This window comes from Leucoraja erinacea, chromosome 7 (assembly GCF_028641065.1).
Source record: "Leucoraja erinacea ecotype New England chromosome 7, Leri_hhj_1, whole genome shotgun sequence".
In the NCBI taxonomy this organism is placed as follows: domain Eukaryota; kingdom Metazoa; phylum Chordata; class Chondrichthyes; order Rajiformes; family Rajidae; genus Leucoraja; species Leucoraja erinaceus.
In genome coordinates this window covers 68,598,715-68,619,503 of record NC_073383.1, presented here as the reverse complement: position 1 = coordinate 68,619,503, position 20,789 = coordinate 68,598,715, and the positions used below count along the sequence as shown (strand labels likewise).

Sequence of the window (20,789 nt, the reverse complement as noted above, 5' to 3'; positions counted from 1 at the left end):
AACTCAAAATACCAATGTGAACTGCAATGTCTAAATTGACATGATCATTTCAGCTTTTCTTCCACCAATTTGTTCGGATACATTTAGAGGAACAGTAACATAGACCTGCTAAATTACACATTAGATCTTCGTTCTAATTCAAAAATAAAAGTGTGACTGTTTGCAACTCCAATCAAAACATTTTATTGAAGGTGAAATAAGTGGATTTTTCCATGATCCATAAACAGTAGATTCGCAGAGGAAACTAAGTTATCACTCTCAGTTGACTTTCATCTCGGCTACAATATTTTGATGAGCTCTCTCAGTTCCTGCCAAGGAAGGACATGGACACTCATTTCAATGACAGGGATGACAAAAGTCTGGCAAAGACATACAACACACCACCTCCTGTACTTCCAACTTGAAGACAAGTAATGTCAAGGGTGTTGGAAAAGAAAGTGATCAAATAAGAGAAAGTATGAGAGAAAAAAAACAAAAAAACAGGTGTATAATACAATAGCTTCTGAACTTTCCACCAAATGGTAGTCTTACAGATGCCCAAAAAGCACAATCATGCCTTTTTTGTGTTGCCATGCAAAAAAGCCTCCACTTGGTAGAGAACACATGTTCTTCAATGCATTGCAAAAATAAAATAAAAAAATGAATACTGACAGAACTTGCAAAAAAAGTCTGTAGTCCTCTGCAGTAGTGAAAGTCCAGTCCAGTGAGAGATCACTTGCCTTAGCAACCGACTTGGCAGGTCTAATCAAGTAGCTGCTAGGATATACTAGCAACGGTATTACTTTTGAAATTTAATAACAGTGATTTGCTAATATATAATACTTAAAAGAATATCTTGTGGAATAATACTCATACAAGTATGTACATTACATACTTTAAATTTAAAGATGACAAAATTCTAACCTAGGATCAGTGCTGCATCACTTGACATCACCACTGGACTGTCCGAAGACACTACAAGGCCTTCTTCTATTCATTAGGTCACATGTTAAACAGGCATCACGTTATGATTAAGTCACAGCTGTAAGATTAAAGCTAAGCAACTGCATATATTACTTAAGAACAAACACTGATGTGCAGCAATTTTTCACTCCAGGGGCCCGTGAATTTCAAAAATTGAGCAGAAAGGTCTCTAAAGATGCACGCCTTCATCTGTCTAAAGAAACATGGCTGCAATCCGTTAGCTGTGACTTGATACATCTGACGATGAGCTACTGTTGCTGTTTGTCGTCTGGGCCCTTTTTATATACAAATTCAATAATTTCATCTGCAAAAGATACAGAAGCAGACAGTTGATATTAACACAAAACAATCCATGCAAATACTTAATTTGAAGAATGAAGCATTTATTCATTTGAATTTAGCAACATTAAGTTATGAGTAATCTAGGGATTTACATTTTCTACATATAAATCATGACACAAAGACCGAGATTTTGTGTATTATCAATGGAAGTAAAATTGCCTCTATTCACCTATATTACAAGGTAAAATTAATTAGTTTGAGCATCTGCACACCTGGTATTAATGATGAAAGTGGAAAATGTTACTGTCAGTGATACAAGATTCCTTCACAGGCAGTTGTTGCAGGTTTCAACAAGATAATGTGCACAAACACAGCAATACCATGAATATAGGCATGTGACTACCAACAATAAAGACAATTGTACAAGTCCGAACATTTATCAATCAATCAGAAGCAACTGTGTTTGCAAAAGTGTTTAAGAAGGAACTGCAGATGCTGGAAAATCGAAGGTACACAAAAATGCTGGATAAACTCAGCGGGTGCAGCAGCATATATGGAGCGAAGGAGATAGGCAACGTTTCGGGCTGAAACCCTTCTTCCGACTTCCGCCCGCTGAGTTTCTCCAGCATTTTTGTGTACCTTTGTGTTTGCAAAAGTATTTAACGTGGCAAAAACGTGGCAAGTTAGGGCTTTATTCTTTGGAGCGCAGAAGGTTAAGGGGGGACTTGATAGAGGTCTTTAAAATGATGAGAGGGATAGACAGAGTTGACGTGGAAAAGCTTTTCCCACTGAGAGTAGGGAAGATTCAAACAAGGGGACATGACTTGAGAATTAAGGGACTGAAGTTTAGGGGTAACATGAGGGGGAACTTCTTTACTCAGAGAGAGCGGTAGCTGTGTGGAATGAGCTTCCAGTGAAGGTGGTGGAGGCAGGTTCGTTTTTATCATTTAAAAATAAATTAGAGAGTTATATGGATGGGAAGGGAATGGAGGGTTATGGTTTGAGCGCAGGTATATGGGACTAGGGGAGATAATGTGTTCGGCACGGACTAGAAGGATCGAGATGGCCTGTTTCCGTGCTGTAATTGTTATATGGTTTATATGGTTAAAAATAGTCTCTCTGACTAAAAAAAGTCTAATTCTCAGGGTTTGTAAATTAATCTGATGAAGGATCTTTGACCTGAAATGTTAATTATTTATTTTTCACAGGTTTTTCCTGACCTGCTGAATTTTACCAAATTAATTATTTTACCAAGTTAATGGTTTTAAATTTCCAGTCTCTGCAGTCACTTTAATTTTCATTTGGAAATGTGTGACATTTAAAGGATCTCCACTGACAAGTCAATGACTTGCATTAACATTGGAAAATGAATTAGGGATGCTCCTTTGACTGACTAACCACAGCCACCTCACGGGTCAGTGAGTCTCAATTGACAACTCGTTTCAGCGACCAGTCAAATGCACAAAGTTAGGAAACCTGAAGTCAGATGCACATCCATTCTGCCACTGGATTTACCACTAGGTCCAACAGCAGAATTGGTTCAATGACTTTGGGTAAAAAAAAAAAGTACACGCAGCCAAGTTTTATTTTATTTTAATATTTTAAATTTTATTACTTGAGCCTATTTGAATGATCTGAAACAGTTAAACAGAGATCCATGCCCTTTAATAAATGCTAAAGATTCAGAAATGTATCTGCTTTAATCAGTGTGTGTGTGTATGTGCGCGTGTGTGCATAACTATTATATGATCTATATGTGTATTTGTGAATGTGTATAATATATATATATATATATATATATATATATATATAGATATAGATATAGATATATATAGATAGATATATATATATAGATATAGATATATATATATAGATATATATATATATATATATATATATATATCTATATAGATATATATATATATATATATATATATATATATATAAATATACACACACACAACACACAGAACTATTATTTTGGCTCAACGTTTAAAATAACCACAATTTTAACTGATATTTACAAGAGGAAACAATACGGAAAAGTACAAAGACTTTGTGAGTAAACCTACCTTACTTCCCGTGAGCTGTGCAAGGTAGGGTTTCAGCTCCTCTCCAATTACAGAATAAATTGCTACCAAGCAAAACACACTTGCTTTACGCACGCTGCTTTCTGTGTTGTCGTAGCCCTACAACAAAAACGATGATTTGCAAATAATAAATGTAATGCACAGAGAGGATAAATATTTTGAGTGTCTTTTTTATAAACCTGAACACAGTAACTCATGCCAGTGTACACTCCTTGAAAGTGCAGCCATGCTTAATCCCAATCCTCCATTCCATATTTTCAAGTAACTATCTAATTCCATTTTTAAATTATTCACATAACCAGCTTCTGCCACCGTTTTGGATAAAAACTGATGGCTTTGAGTGAAGAATTGTGCTAATTCCTAGCTACAACACCAATACATTTAAATTAATGACTTCTGGTTAATAGCTTTTACATTCTAGAATAACTAGTCATCTTAAAAACGTGTTTTTAAGGGTCCCGACCCAACATAATGTCTATCCATTTCCTCAGATACTCCAGCACTCTGTTTTGTTCAAGATTCCAACATCTGCGATGTCCTGTGTCTCCTTTGAGCAGCTTACACCTATTTCATGTCTATGTCATCTTGAAATCCCCAACCACCCTTTAACAGTAGCCATAATATAAATGTTACATATTATAACACCCCCAAAAAATCCTCCCGAATTCGTGGCGTCTAGGCGGGGTGGCTGATCTCGACCTTATCGGGACTTACACGTTGATCAGTGGATCGCATTTGCCACCTTCGGCAAGGGCTCTGGACTCAGGCCAAGCCAGAGCCAGTTGATCCGTTATCGTAGTCAACTTCCGCAGCTGACAATGCGAGCCAGTATCTCTGCCCCCCCTCACCCCCTTTCAAGGCCCTGACCTCAATTGGTCCAGCAAAACATATAATACGGGAAGGGTCAGGAACCAAAGGTGTCAGAAAATCAATGGTGCACCTGTAACACTCCTTAATCCATGTTGAGGTTGCTTATTAAAACTGAAACAAAATATAAATGGACTCAAAACTAATATGTTGGAGAACACCCCACGCCACCATATTCTAGTATGAAAACCATCCATCCTCCAGCATCACTCACTTTCTGCAAATGAGCTAATTTCTTAACAATACCATTACTTTCCCTTTAATTCCCAATGCTTCTATTTTCATAGGTAGACAAAGGTGTTGGGAAAAACTCAGCGGGTGCGGCAGCATCTATGGAGCGATTATCCTTTTATTATCATAACAGTCTTCCCGTGATTTTTTTTTGTACATTTCCTGGAGGTCCAGATTTTGTTTTCTATTTGTACGGTGACAGAATGAGGACATGACTGGCAAGACTGGCATTTATTACCCATCTACAATTATTCCCAAACTGTGCAGGCAGTTAAAAGTCAACAGGTTGGTGGGTCGGATGTCCAGTATAGAAGAGATCAGGTAAGGGTGGCTAATTTCCAGCTTGAATTACATTGTCAAACCAAATATTGTCTTATAAAAGTCCAGATATGTGATGGTTACTATTATAAATCAGGAAATAATTACTTGAATTTAACTTAAAAATACCCTGCTGCCATGGTAGTGATCAAACTCAAGTTTCCAGATCAATGGTCCAGAACTCTGTGCTACAACAGTTACTTAGTTAGAACATTACCATTATTCAATAAAATATCCAGACAAGCTCCCATTCCCTTAAAGAATTCAAACTAAGTTAGTCATTCACGACATGCCTACACAGAATCATGCTGGCACCACTTAATTAAACAATGTTTTTCCAAATTTGATGTTCATTTAATCTCCAACATTGGTTTCACTCTCTCGATAATATCCTCCAGGCCATCTGGCATGGCGCTTGTATCCAAAGCCAAATGTCCCTGCTACTTACAGTGCATTCAGAAAGTATTCAGACTCCTTCACTGTTTCCACATTTTGTTACATTACAGCCTTATTCTAAAATTGATTAAATTTTTTTTTTATCATCAATCTACACACAATACTCCATAATAAAAAGGCGAGAACAGGTGTTTATAATTTTTTGCAAAGTAACTAAAAAAAATAACTTATCACATTTACACAAGTATTCAGACCCTTTACTCAGTACTTTGTTGAAGCATCTTGCGCAGCGATTACAGCCTCAAGTCTTCTTGGGTATGATGCTACAAGCTTGGCACACCTGTATTTGGGTAATTTTGCCCATTCTTCTCTGCAGATCCTCTCAAACTCTGTCAGGTTGGATGGGGAGCGTCAAAGCACAGCTATTTTCTGCTCCCTCCAGGTTCAAGTCCGGGCCCTTGCTGGGTCACTCAAGGACATTCACAGACTTGTCACAAAGCAACTCCTGCGTTGTCTTAGCTGTGTGCTTTGGGTCGTTGTCCTGTTGGAAGGTGAACCTTTGCCCCAGTCTGAGGTCCAGAACACGTTGGAGCAGATTTTCATCAAGGATCTCTCTGTACTTTGCTCCATTCATCTTTCCATCGATCCTGGCTAGTCTCCCAGTTCCTGCGGCTGAAAAACATCCCCACGGTATGATGCTGCCACCACCACGCTTCATCATAGGTATGGCATTGGCCAGGTGATGAGAGTGCCTGGTTTCCTCCAGACGTGACGCTTGGCCTTCAAGCCAAAGAGTTCAATCGTGGTTTCATCAGACCAGAGAATCTTGTTTCTCATGCCTTTTGGCAAACCAAGCAGGCTGTCATGTGCCTTTTACTGAGGAGTGGCTTCTGTCTGGCCACTCTACCATAAAGGCCTGATTGGAGTTCTGCAGATATAGTTGTCCTTCTGGAAGGTTCTCCCACCTCCATAGAGGAACTCTGCCAGATTGACCATCGAGTTCTTGGTCACCGCACTGACCAAGGCCCTTCTCCCCCGATTGCTCAGTTTGGCCGGCAGCCAGCTCTATGAAGAGTCCTGGTGGTTTCAAAGTTCTTCCCTTTAAGAATGATGGAGGCCACTGTGCTCTTCGGGACCTGCAATGCTGCAGAAATTGTTTTGTACCATTCCCCAGATCTGTGTCTTGACAGTACTGTCTCAGAGGTCCAGGGACAATTCCTTCGACTTCATGGCTTGGTTTTCTGCTCTGACATGCACTGTCAACTGTGGGACCTTATATAGACACGTGCGTGCCTTTCCAAATCATGACTAATCAATTTAATTTACCACTGGTGCTCCAATCAAGTTGTAGAAACATCTCAAGGAATCAATGGAAACAGGATGAACCTTAGCTCAATTTTGAGTGTCATAGCAAAGGGTCTGAATACTTATGTAAATGTAATATTTCAGTTATTTATTTTTAATTACTTTGCAAAAATTTCTGAACACCTGTTTTCACTTCTTCATTCTGGGGTATTGTGTGTAGATTGATGATTAAAATAATGAATTTAATCCATTTTAAAATAAAGCTGTAACATAACAAAATGTGGAAAACGTGAAGGGGTCTGAATACTTTTTGAATGCACTGTATGTCTCAAAATGGGGCAAAAATACAAATTGGTGATACATTCCATGTGCCAAAGGCAGAAATTGTAGAGCCCCTGGCCACTATCGTCCAAACAGGTATAGATTTAAAGGTTGTGACTGTGGATAATTAAACTGTGAAGTTAATCCCTTGTTTGGAAAAAAACCCCATCTATATTACTAAAAGTCTGTTCTTGACCGGTTTTGGCTTTCTGTGCTGCGATTTCCGAGAGTACGCCGCCACCTACGGCCGTCATTTTCGGCCACATCGCTCAGAGCCCCTCTTTGCCGCATGTGTGCCGAGGATTTTTCCCGTCAATGAAAATTGTCAGAGATATTAATGTTTTTACAAAATTCCTCATTCTCTCTCTGCTGCCCCTGCTGGAGGGAGGGAGAGGGACTATAAAACCAGGAAGTGGCGTGCCTCAATCAGTCTCTGCCTCAATCAGTCTCTGCAAGTGGTGTGCCTCAATCAGTCTCTGCAAGTGGTGTGCCTCAATCAGAGCTCTGAATGACACTGACAAATGTCTACAGCACTGTGAGTACCCTTAATTTGGTTTGAAAATGAAAATATGATTAGAGGTAAAAAAGCACTGCCTGCAAATGGTTGTTTGGGTTTGGGTTGAAGTAAATAGGCACTCTCTCTCCCCCCCCCCCCCCCCCCCCCCCCCCCCCCCTGCATGCCGCCTCTCCCCCCCCCCCCCCCCCCCCCCCACCCCCCACCCACAACCGCATGTTGGGGGAATAGACCCAACGGGTCTGCACTTGGTCTAGTTAACAATAAATCAGCTTAATCTGGGTAGTGGGGGAAATTGGATTGATATGAGATAATGTTTTATTTGACTGCAAAAAGGTAAAGTAATAATATTAGGTCTTATATATATGAGGTCACAATTCAGATACAAGAAATAAGAAATCCAGGAAATGCATATATCTATGGAATTAATTAATTAAAAACATAAATAAAATGACATGTGTGTATGCATGCGTGTGTGTATATATATTATACATATACCCACATGCACACACACACACATATTATTAATTCCAAAAATAAAGATGCTGAAAGTTTACTGTTTGGCCATTCATTAGCTTCTGATCTCAACCTGTGCTGCATTGACATTCATTTTTGCTTTGTTTCTCTTAACAAAACACAAATCCACTTGTGATTGAAGTGCCTATTAGAACTTGCTTGGACTGAGTAATTATGTTACTCATGGAACTGAGAATATTACAATGTATACACTGTATTGCTGACGTATTTGTGCTCGAGCACTGAAAGTACCTGAAGCAACCCAGGAATGATATCTGGGAGAAGTTGATGTAGAGACTCCTTGGTGATCCTTTCTATCACCTTTGTTTGCATCTTAATAGCAGCTAGATTGATGGGATAGTCAGCTGTCTGGATGATGGGGCAGAGTACTTTGATGCATTGCTCAGGATGTATGGAGCTTGCCAAAGTGGAAGCAGCTTCTTCTGCAGCTCTAACCACCTTAAAGAAGTAAAAAGACAACAGGTTATTACTGCAACTTTCAGAAAAGGAAACATTGCACTATTTCAGATATGTTTGACTGTCCTGTGCTAAAATGTCTAAAATACCAAGCTCGGCAAAAAAGATCAAACGAACAGGCACTTTGCATTCACAGCTGCCAGTGCATTTCTTGTACCATTGCTTCAGATCAGCACCCAGCCATCCTGAAGTTTCAGCTATCAAATGCCCCATGTTTTAAGCATGTCCCATAATGTTTGTCTATGGAGCAAAAAAAGACAGGAGCTCCCAAACATGTCAAGGTGAGCCTACTGTTTAGTTAGCACCCCCACCCCACATCAGTCTGAAGAAGTGTCTCGACCCGAAACGTTGCCTATTTCGTTCGCTGAGTCTCTCCAGCATTTTTGTCTACCTACTGTTTAATTATATCGCTTGGAATCAACTTTCATTTTATAACATTTCTGTTCAGTATTGAAGTACACTTATCTGTCATGAAGGATTACGTAAGCAGATGTTGGTAGTGTTGACGTGGTGATGGATGTATGGAAAATTATCCACGCAAGTTTTCTAGTATGGAATTTCACCATATTTTCTTTCCCAGCACTCTTGTTTTTTTCCCAGTTATGAACAGCATATGCAATTTCATACACAAAACATTCATACATTCCTTTCACGTGTTTGTCAGTCACACTTTATGATGGCCCAGGTTAGATAACCTTTTTCACTGCGAACTATATCACCAATTTTGGTGCCATCCACAAATGTCCGAACCATGGCAACTACATTTTTATCCAAATCGTTAATATAGATGAACACAACAGTAGACCCAGCAACGTTCCTGCGGCACATTGCTGGTCACAAGCCTCTGCTCGAAAAAAAATAACTCTACGAACCCCTGATTCTGACCATTAAGACAATTATGTATCCAACCGGCTCAACCCACTTTTAACCCCACGTGATTTATGCGGGATCTTGTTAAAGGCCTTGCTGAAGTCATTTACCTGAAATGTTAACTCACTCAAGTACTTTCTACAGAGCAGCCCAACTAAGTACTTCCAGAATTTGTAATAATTTGTTTTTTTATTTTGCATTTCATCTACAATATGCCAACTATAACTGATGGACTTCAAACAAAAACAGAAAATGTGGAAACATTCTGGCTACATCTGTGGATGCTCGTTTACACCGAAGATAGACACAAAATGCTGAAGTAACTCAGGCAGGCAGCGTCTCTGGAGAGAAGGAATGGGCAACACTTCGGGTCGACACCCTTCTTCAGACAGTCAAAAGAAACTGGAGATATGGAAAGGTACAAAGAGACTGTAAGATGTGAAAATAACTGATCAAAGCGAACGATAGTCAAGGAAATATAGAATGGTTCATTGTTGGCTGTGGGGAAGGTAACGACGAGGCTTACAGACAATAAAACTAATTAATTTGAATTTCACGGTTTTATTTGGATTTTCACCCATGTTTCAATTCCATGGATAGTTTTTACCATAGGAGATGTTGCATATGGAACAGTTCAACACAAGAATGGATCTTCGGCCCACACTGTTTATGCTGACATGATGCCTCGCTGAACTGATATCATCTGCCTGCACATGATCCATATCCCTTTGTTCCCTGCATATCCATGTGCCTATCCAAAAGCTTCCTAAACACAACTGTATCTACCTCCATCCTCACCCCTGGCAATGTGCTCCAATCTCCCACCATCCTGTGTATAAACTTGCCCTGCACATTCCCATTAAACTTTCCACCTTGCACCAATGCCCTCTAGTGTTTGACATTTCCACCCTGGGAAAAAGATTCTAATTGTCTACCCCATCTATGCCTCTATTATATACTTCTATCGTCGCCCCTCAACCCCCAACATTCCAGAGAAAAAATACAAATCACTCCAACCTCTCCTTGTAGTTGAAACCCTGACTCAGGCAGCATTCGGTGCCTCCTCTGCACCCTCTCCAAAACTTTCATTTCTTTCCTGTAATATGGCAACCAGAACTGCACGCATTATTTAAAAAGCGGCCTAAGCTAAGTCCTATAGAGCTGCATCATGACTTCCTGACTCATGTACTCAATGCCCCTAGCAATGAAGGCAAGCATACTATACCACCCTGTCCATTTGTGTTGCCACCTTTAGTGAGCTATGAACTTGGACCCCAAGATCCCTCTGCACATCAATGCTGTTAAAGGTCTTGCCATTAACTATATACTCTCTCCTTACATTCAACCTCCCAAAGTGCAATACCTCGCACTTGTTCTGGCCAAACTCCATCTGCCTTTTATCCGCCCACTTCTGCAGCCGATCTATATCTCGCAGTATGTTTTGACAGCCTCCCTCACTGCTTGCAACTCCTCCAATTTTGGTTTTGTCAGCATTCTTACTCACCAACCTATCCACATCTGAAGAAGGGTCTCGACCCGAAACGTCACCCATTCCTTCTCTCCAGAGATGCTGCATGTCCCGCTGAGTTACTCCAGCATTTTGTGTCTACCATCCAAATTAACGTCAAGGTCATTGATATATATCACAAACAGCAGACATCCCAGTGGAGACCCCCATGAAGCGCCACAGGTTACAAACCTCCATCCAGAATATCTACCTTCCACCACAACCCTCTGTCTTCTCTGACTAATGCACTCCCGAATCCATATGAGAAAGTCATCATGAATCCCGTACATCTTAATCTTCTGGTTCAGTTTACCATGAGGGTAATAATGATATCTAAGGTTTTTTAATGTACTATTCAATGCCCATTTCAAAATTTCTGTTGAACAATTTTCTAAATGTGCAGGATATAATCACATCTGTACATAACTTTTTTTTAACATAAATGAGCTCCTGGACGATACCATTATCATCGACCAGAAGTAGTGTTGCGTGGGCAGAACTCTTATCATGACAAACTGTACATAATGGTTCAAGGCTGAAAAAAAAAGATCAGGCAAGAGTAGCATCTGAACAACTAAGAAAAATGTATAATCTAGAAAATTTAAGTCGAAGGTGAAATTTTAAAGAACATTTAATCAATGTCAAAAGAAACTAAACTTCAATTCAGATTTATCCAAATGTTAATTAAGAACTATCAGTACAACCCCTGCTTAGTGAGAAATAACACAGGGAAAACTGGTAGCTTACTTTTGACCTTCACGTAAGACTAACAGATAAGATTAGATCTGTTATGCAACAATGCAAGTAAATGCAAATAAAAATGGGAACATTATGTTCACTGAAGTGAAGAATATGTGCGTGTTTGCCTTTGAGTTTTTCAATTTGCAGATAATAATTAAAAATAATTCTGAAAATTAAAATTCATGCTGGAGTTTACATGAAGTTTCATGTAGTCATTCAGCATAACATATTTTGAAAAGCTACCGAACTCTAGTTTAAACTGTGAAGAGAGAAATATGCTCTGGTTTAACAGGTTCCTCCAATTGAACAGACTTCAATGAAATATCTAATTCTGGGCCTGAGAGTATTTTTAAAATATTATACATATTTTGAGACCAGAATAAATGGAAGAGATTGTATTCATTTGACTAAAATTTGCAGTTGCTTCCAAGATGGCGCCCAAATGAGTCGACTATGTGTGCTAATCACAAAAGCGGATCTACAATCTCACATTACAATCGCTCTACACATTTAAATGTCTACTCCTATCTGTACATTGTGAATGGCTCGATTGTAATCATGTATTGTCTTTCCGCTGACTGGTTAGCACGCAACAGAAGCTTTTTACTGTACCTTGGTGCACGTGACAATAAACTAAACTGAAATTGTTGATAGCGATTTTGGAGTTTCCCTACAACTGAAGAGATTGCAAAGTTAAAGATCAATTGCTTATAGATGTTAGTCCTTGAATGTGCCCTGCGGAATTGTAACAATTTCCTATGTTCAGGGTAATATTTATATTCAACTTTTTCTTTTAAATATTTTCCAATAAATTAAAATTTGTGTGTAATTTGGGGGCACCATCCAGTTGGGTATGGCTGCCCTGCCTGCAACTGTCCGTCCTTTCATTTCTTTTTTTAAATCTTTAGAACGTTAAAAAGTGTTGATTGGAGGTCAATTCTTTTTATGTGTGGGGGGTGAAGGGCTGGGGGAAGGGGGAAACTGTATTTCTCAGTCCCTACCTGGTCAGAGAGGCGGCTTTCCTCCGAGCAGCATCTCGACCCGTCCTTGCGGCCTACATGGAGCGGCGTTTCCTGAGGGGACTGGCCGGAGCCTCGGCTTCAGCGGCGGTGCAGCGCTATCGCGGAGCGGGCGATGCCTTGCCCGGGTCGCCGCGCTGGAGCTCCGGAATGCTGAATCTGCCGAATGGAACATTGTGGAGCTGCGGGACTGTGGAGCGGCCAGCAGCACGCAGCAGCGCTGACTTTAACATCGCGGAGCCTGGGATCTTTCGCTGAGATCGCCAGTGATGGAGCTCCGTCCAGCGCGGCCTGTCGGCTTCGGAAGCCGCAGTCTCCAGTAAGGAAGCGGCCGTTCCAGGCATTCCAAGCCGCTGAGAGGGTTATCCCGACGCCGAAGCACCATCACCCGGCGAGAAGGGCCTGAAACATTAGGCCTCTTAGCTGCGACTGCGGAGGCCTCAATAGGCCCGACTATGGGTGGACAGCGGGATGGGGACTGGACTTTGTGCCTTCCCTCACAGTGGGAACCGTTGCGGGGGAATGTTTTTATGTTTTATGTTAAATTCTCCTTAATGTTGTGTTGTATTCTTATTAGTGTGCTGCAATGGCAACTTGAATTTCACTACACCAATTGGTGTATGTGACAATAAATTATACTACATTACATAATACTCCTTTAAAATACTGATAAAAAAATTAAACGCTTAAAAAAACCTTCCAAAAGGCCTGTCCTACAGGCTATATTTAGGCAACTGTCATAGTTGTAGCAGGTCGCCGAAAAAACAGTGGCTGGACCCCCCCCCCCCCCCCCCCGCCCGGCATAACATTTGAAATAGAATCATTACTATAACAACAAAAAAACAGCAAAGTTAACACCGGCGTCAACCAACGTCACCTGGCGACAACCTACGTTAACCTGGCGACAGCTACGACAGCACCTACGTCAGGAGAAGACAAGCTACGCTCATTGGCGTCACACCCACTGTCGGCGACTGTCTCCAAAATATTTTCAACATGCTGACAATCCAGCTGCGACCAGAAAGACGTTACGACTCTTTGGGCAACTGAGGAGACGACTCACGACCATACAGGCAACACCCTGACGACTATGAGGCGACAGCCTAGTCGTCTGTAGTCACCTAAAAAATTAACCTAAGTTCAAAAGGTTTTATTGGCCCAAATTATCTCATAACTATCAGGAAGTTGAAGACCCTATATGGCCCTGTTTGGGCAGAAGATCCCAAACTTGCAGGAAGATCATCATCTCCGTTACTGATTCCAGTGACCCAGTTTCAATTTTGACATTGGTATGGGTCTCCCCACAGGACTCTGCTTTCCTTCCACAAGGGTGGCATTGTAGCGCAGATAGAGTTGCTACCTTACAGCACCAGAGACCTGGGTTCCATCCTGACTATGGGCACTTTCTGTATGGAATTTGTACGTTCTCCCTGTGACCGCCTACGTTTTCCCCTGGTAGACAAAAATGCTGGAGAAACTCAGCGGGTGAGGCAGCATCTATAGTACGAAAGAATAGGTGACGTTTTGGGTCAAGACCCTTCTTCAGGTTTTCCCCTGGGTGTTGCGGTTTCCTCCCACACTCCAAAGACAGGTTTGCACATTAATTGGCTTTGGTAAAATGTGTAAATTGGCCCTATAAATGAATGAATAAGTTTATTGACCAAGTATTCACATACAAGGAATTTGACGGTGCTCCGCCCACATGTTGTGTGTAGGAGAATGCTAGTGTCACAGATCGCTGGTCAGCGCGGACTTGGTGGGCCCGTTTCTGCGCTGTATCTCTAATCTAAACGCATTGCAAATAGATCAATTTGCCATTGTAAATTGTCTTTGATGCATCAGGAAATGGTGGAGGTGTTGCTATCAATTCAGGGAAAGAAGGTTTCAAGGATATTTAGTGGAGAATGGGAATGCTTTGAGTTAGCATGGGTTCCATGGGCCAAATGACCTCCTTTTATGTCTTACTTAAGCACACATTGCAGTTTGTTTCACCAATTTTAATTTTTATCCCCTTTTCTGAACTTCATGCTTATTATACCAACATTTCATAGCTCAATTGCCAGCCTCAATATTTATTTCTTCATCTTTATCCTTTAATATAATGATCACCTAATTAAAAGAAACTTCCATAACTTTGGACAGGCAAGTAGAGTCAGAACTGAGGCACGGGACAAAATAAAGTAAAAACAAGAGGCAAAGCTGCTCAAGGTAAAGGTGCCCTTATGGTGCTGTTCAGAATTTCAAGATTTTGATCTATTATTGCAGAACTAGCAATATGTGTCCAATTGAAATGCTCGGCACCTTAGTCATGATGCACATTCTAAGTTTGCCCTGCTAAATAATGGAGGATGCAGGTAAAGAGCCCAAAGATTTAACTTTAAAAAAAGTCGTACCTAGTTACTGTAGCGCATCCAATACCAGGATATATTGCAACCATGGTGCAGGTCGGCCTCAGGATACGAACACGTGACGCATTTACAGCCCATACATATAACCAAGCCTTTGGGAGGCTGGTGAGATGAATTTGCTTGCTGCTGTGAGGCCGCAGACTACTTCTGCTGAATGGGAATTTGTTTTAGTTTAGTTTCAAGATACAGCGGGGAAGCAAGCACTTCGGCCCACCGAGTCTGCGCCGACCAGTGATCCCTGAACACTAATACTATCCTACACAGACTTGGGACATTTTACAATTTTAGCAAGCCAATTAGCCTACAAACCTGTATGTCTTATAAGGTCATAAGGAATAGGAGTAGAATTAGGCCATTTGGAGTTTCGAGTATGGAAGGAAACCAGAGCACCCGGAGAAAGGACACGGGGTCACAGGGAGAACGTACAAACGCCATACAGTCAGCACCCTTAGTCAGGATCAAACCTGGGGCTCTGGCACTGTAACTCTAGCACCAAGCCACCGTGTGCCCTGGTCTGTGACATTATCTGAATAGTTGAGTTAAACCACTGCGGTTGCAAACAATTCTCAGAGTCGGGGTGATTATTCTTTGTTTGCTACTACATTTATTCTAGTAAGCTTTTGTGTATTAAAAATTTTTGAGATCTAATTGAATGCCATCTAAACATTTATTGCGCTGTACAAAATAGTTTTACTCAGCGAGTAATTTCTTTGAAACTCATTTAAGGTGTCAGAAAGTTTGGGTACAATATTGATCAATTGAAAGATGCTTAATGTTATCAACGTGAGAGGGAACATTGTTACATACATGATGATGGAATCATATTTAAAAAATATCTTAAATTATTGGAAAGGCAACCTACCTCTTTGTGGGAATCTTTATGAGCTTCCAATGTTTTCATAATGGTTAATTCTGCATAGTTTTTAAATCTTGCTGGCTGGTTCCGTAGGATTTCACGTAGAACTCTTAAGGCTAGTGCTCTAATGGAGTGCTTGAGGTGGAATAAAAAACAATTTGTAAATATTTATATGAACTGTCATCTTATACATTGATCTGTTTTAACTCCTGGGGCAGAATGTGGCATTCAGGTCAAGGACTACTTGAAAAAGAGGCATAATCCATGTAATGAACTGTCGATGTTTCAGGTAAAAACCCTGCGTCAGGAATAATGCAGAGTTTCAACCCATAACGGCCACAATTCCTTTCCCCACTAATGCTCATCCCCATGCAGAATGTTTGTTGCTCTGGATTCCAGCATTTGCAGTCTCTTGTGTATCAAGATTGCTGATGTATTGACCTGGAAAAATTAGAAAATCCCTGCAAAGCAGCTGTGGAATTTAAATTTAAGTGATTAAATAAATCTACTGGAATGCATTCAAAATATGCATTGTTATATTAAGGTTTGGTATATATTGTGGGTGTTATTACCCCATGATATCCCAATGTTATCCCAATGGGGATGTTCCCCAAAATAGAAATTAGATAAATGTTAGACACAAAATGCCCGACAGACAGCTTCTCTGAAGAGAAGGAATGGGTGACGTTTCAGGCCGAGACCCTTCTTCAGACTCGACCCAAAAGTCTTGCTCCTAGTAACTTAAAATTTTGCTTATTTATGACATTTACCAATCCATTCTTTCTCCTAAGAAAGGCAGTGGTAATCAGTAAAAGTTACTTTTGTTCCATTTCTGTGACTCTATGTAACAAAAATATTAAAAACTATCCACCACGTGCTTAATTCAGATATTCCAATTTACCATATCTAATCCATTTAATACATTTTTAAAATGAATGAATAGATCTAGATCTGGAAACAATTAATAACTGGCATGGAACAAAATATAGCAATGTGAATATTTAAGACAAGCAATATAAATTATATCAACTTACTGTGAACCAGGTTTCTTCTAAGGTTAGGGGATGGTTTTTAAAACTTGGATAAACAAAAAATTTACTTAAAACTTGATATGCTTGTTATATATTAAATATAGTGTGAGGACTTTTGTGGCTTCTATAGTCACATTATAGTTAACAGGGTGTCTTTAATTATTTTGAACAAATCGCACAGCTATTTTGTAAACAGTGCTGCCTGCTGGTAGCGTTTCTTCCCGATTTCATCCACCGCAGAATGTATCAAATTACTTACATCCTTGTCTCCCAGAGTCTCTAGAAGCAAAAGTAAAATCGTCTTGAAGTGTTCATCCCACACCCCCAGAGAATCTTCTCTAGTTATCTTTAAGAGTTCCAACAAAGCTGCCTTCCTCTCTTCCACTCGCTCATTATGATTGGAAAGTTCTTTCAGTAGATCAGCAACTAAATCTGAATGGTCAATGGGCACTTCCAGGAAAAAAAAAAGACAATGCATTAACCCAGTTCTCAACAATATTTTGCTCAACAAATTGTTGCATTTTTAGATGAATGCGGAACCACATTATTTTAATCATGATTTAACCGTTTACAAAAAAAAAGATAGCAATGCTAAAAGTTGCAGTCCAAACAGACCAGTACAGTGCAAGCTTTGTATGTATATTTACACATTAGCATTGGAATTTCTAAATATTCTAGGACTGACAATATATTATAAAAAAGGATGATCTCATTTGAAACATCAATAGCCTCAACATAGATTTGTAACATTTGTCCAAAAAAAACCTTTAAAATTCATCAGTTACGAATTTTGATTAATGATCAAAGCCATCATTTACTGTGGCTTTGACCAGGAACTGCAGAACAATATAAACAGAGGCTGTCCAGCACAGAGAGTGGTGAATCTCTGGAACTCTCTGCCACAGAGGGTAGTTGAGGCCAGTTCATTGGCTATATTTAAGAGGGAGTTAGATGTGGCCCTTGTGGCCAAGGGGATCAGAGGGTATGGAGAAAAGGCAGGTACGGGATACTGTGTTGGATGATCAGCCATGATCATATTAAATGGCGGTGCAGGCTCGAAGGGCCGAATGGCCTACTCCTGCACCTAATTTCTATGTTTCTATATCATGCTAATACTCACTCTTTGACAAAGATTTCCATTTTGTCCCAATTTTTTTTTTTTTAATTTCCCCCATTACACAAAATGTTCCCTTCTAGAATGAATGCAACACTCTAGCAATTTTTAACAACCCTTCTTTCACCATTCTTTCAGTCTGTTTATTCTGGACTTCCACCACCCACAGTGCATTTCCCTCATTCCACATATGAACTTTTTTTTTGTTGCTCATAAAACTGTACTCTCAGGTTACTGTTGCTATTATTTTACGTACATCAAAATTCCCAGGAGACCACGGAGGTGGGTGGCAGATCCCTGCAGCCGGACTCTCAGTCGGAGCTGTCAGGAGGGGACTCGGTGGTGGTAGAGGAGGGGACGGCGGTCGTCGAGTAGGGCGGGGCGGCAGTCGTCGGAGGGCAGGGCGGCAATTGAAGAGAACGCGAGCAGATGAAGTTGTGGTGGCGGTCGAGGCGGGCCAGTAGTCGAGGATGGGTCAGCAATGGATGCCAGAGATCGGACGGGCAACCAAGAACAAAGGAGGACCTGGCATGGGGGAAACTGCCGAGTGGGACACCAAATGAGAACTCGGTGACGACACTGCGCATACCTTGAGTATGCAAAACAAAGAATCTCACTGTGCCATGTCACATGTGATAATAAAGTATCATTCATTCATTCCTCATTGCAGATACTGGACTTTGTAACTGCAATGCTGTAACACTATATTCTGCACTTTGATATTTTATTTTTGCACTTTGCATTCATTGTATTTGTAAATGGCTTAGATGTTCCAGTGTATCGTACGATTTTATTTGACTGGATAGCACGCAGACAGGGTATTTGGGTACACATAACAATAATAAACTAAATTCCAGTAAAATGATGATCTATCACAAGAAGTAACCCCTCAACTTCTTTACATTGAATAGCATGACAATCACCAAATACTTCATCCTCCCCCTCTATGCCTTCCCTCCCTCCATAATCGACATTCTATGGTCACTATATAACTAGACAAGAAATGCAATACCATCTGGTACAAAGTGTTCCATCTGATTGTCATATTCACTTTCTCCCACCATCAATACACCACAGTTGAAGTGTGTACCACCTACAAAATATACATTATGGCTTCTTACAAAGCATTTTTGACATCCATGATGTGTAATAGACTAGAAAAGCAGTGGTAGCAGGTGCACAGGAACACTATCATCTTTAAATTTCCAGCAAACTCGCATAGCACTTCATTTGGAAATATACTGTTATTTCCTCATTGAGATTAGGCTAAAATCCCACAAATTCCTGTTTTACAGCACAATGAAAATGCCTTGATTTGTACCAGACACATATTGCATAAACATTTGCATATTTAAATACACTTCTGTGCTGATATGAATCATTTTATTAATAATTACAAACATCAGAATATTCTATGCTGAAGTGTTTTCAAGACCACAGTATTCACCTTGAGTAGAAATGTCATGCCATTTATGCAATTGAATAAATTTGATGGGAATTACTGGAGGATGGAAAAAAGAAAATCAGCTTATTGCATAAAGTCTATGCTTAAATGACTGCAACTTTAAAGTTAACAGCATATATAAAGTATGAAATAAGGGGAAAAACTGATACTTTTCATGTTCCTTAGCCAAAATACAAAGTACTTTGCCATGTAAAAGAACAGCCAATTTGCTCAGAGCAAGCTCTCACAACCACGTGTTGGTGATAAAAGCAGTGGCGCAGCTAGTAGAGCCACTGACCCACAGCACTAGACATCTTGGTCCTGACCTTGGATGCAGTTCTCGTGGAATTTACACAGACTTCTTGTAACCATGCAAGTTTCCTCTGGATTAGTAATTAATTGGATGTTATTTGTTGTTGTAGTGTACAAGTAAGTGATGGAATCTGGGGAGGTTGATGAAAATATGTGAAGAATTTAAAAAAAAAGAAAAAAAAGGATTTATGTAGGATTAGTGGAAAAGGTGATTGATGGTTGGTGTGGATTCAGTGGGCAAGGGGTCTGCTCCATGCTGCACCTCTCTATGACTATAACAGTGAAGTGAAGATAACCAGAAAATCTATTTTTTAATGTACTTTGCACTGCACTGCAGAAAGCTCTTGCTGTGCATTCTTGCAATGAAGAATTCTACCTATTTCCTTGAGTTTAGTTAGTCTGAAGGAAAGTCCCGACCTGAAACATCACCTAACTATTCCCTCCATGGATGTTGCCCAACTCGCTGAATTCCTCTAGCATTCTGTGTTTTGCTCAAGATATCAGCATCTGTAGTTCCCTGCATCCTCATTCTATTGCAGCCTGTTTGGTCAACTGGCACCTTAGTACTTCACTGAGTTTGTGCTTTTGTAACTAATGCAACTTCCAGATTTGCTCTGGCATATTATACTATTTGAAAACTACACAAAAGATTCAACGGCTAGTATGCAATAACTTAATTGAAACATTGCCTACGGTATGAGATATGGGGAACAATTTGGATGCATTTATTAGTACATGGAGAATTCACTTTAAATGAAAATTGCAGCAGTTAAAACAGGAATTATTCATTTGTGGAACATTGCTATTAATAAGCAAATCAGGTCCTATTCCCTATGAATAAATGAGAAATCAATAGCAAAAGAGAGCTACATAAAATGTCATGTAATAAAATAACAGGTAGCTAACTAATACAAACTATGAAGCAGAAAATTTGATTCCATCACCTGCCCGCCACCCTTTGCTAATTTAAGCCATTTCATCTGGATAAAGGTAACCAGAGTTTACGGAATAGGGAAAGGAAAAAGAGAGAGGGAGGAACCTGGCTGTGTTTCTCCTAATTGTTATGCTGCAACCATGTTAGAATGGTGTATGTGCATGGCGGATGATAAAGACTTGTTCCAATCCTGAAGAATAGAAACTTTGCCAAACTGCACTGAAATAGTCTTTTCTTATCATGCAAAAAAAAGTTCCTGAAGAGGAAAAAATT

At 40.1% G+C, this 20,789-nt stretch overlaps 1 protein-coding gene across 1 annotated transcript in view; it reads right to left on the bottom strand.

The window, feature by feature from the left end:
* Nucleotides 1–167: 167 nt before the first annotated feature.
* clasp1a (cytoplasmic linker associated protein 1a) overlaps nt 168–20,789 on the bottom strand; it is a 181,659-nt gene continuing 161,037 nt past the window's right edge. Inside the window, exons 38-42 of the mRNA XM_055638729.1 lie at nt 16,972–17,162; nt 15,688–15,816; nt 8,056–8,262; nt 3,318–3,434; nt 168–1,267 (exon numbers count right to left, since the gene is read on the bottom strand). Of these exons, the coding sequence (XP_055494704.1) occupies nt 1,181–1,267; nt 3,318–3,434; nt 8,056–8,262; nt 15,688–15,816; nt 16,972–17,162 (731 nt within the window). The 3' untranslated portion in view covers nt 168–1,180. The remainder of the gene's footprint in view (nt 1,268–3,317; nt 3,435–8,055; nt 8,263–15,687; nt 15,817–16,971; nt 17,163–20,789) is intronic.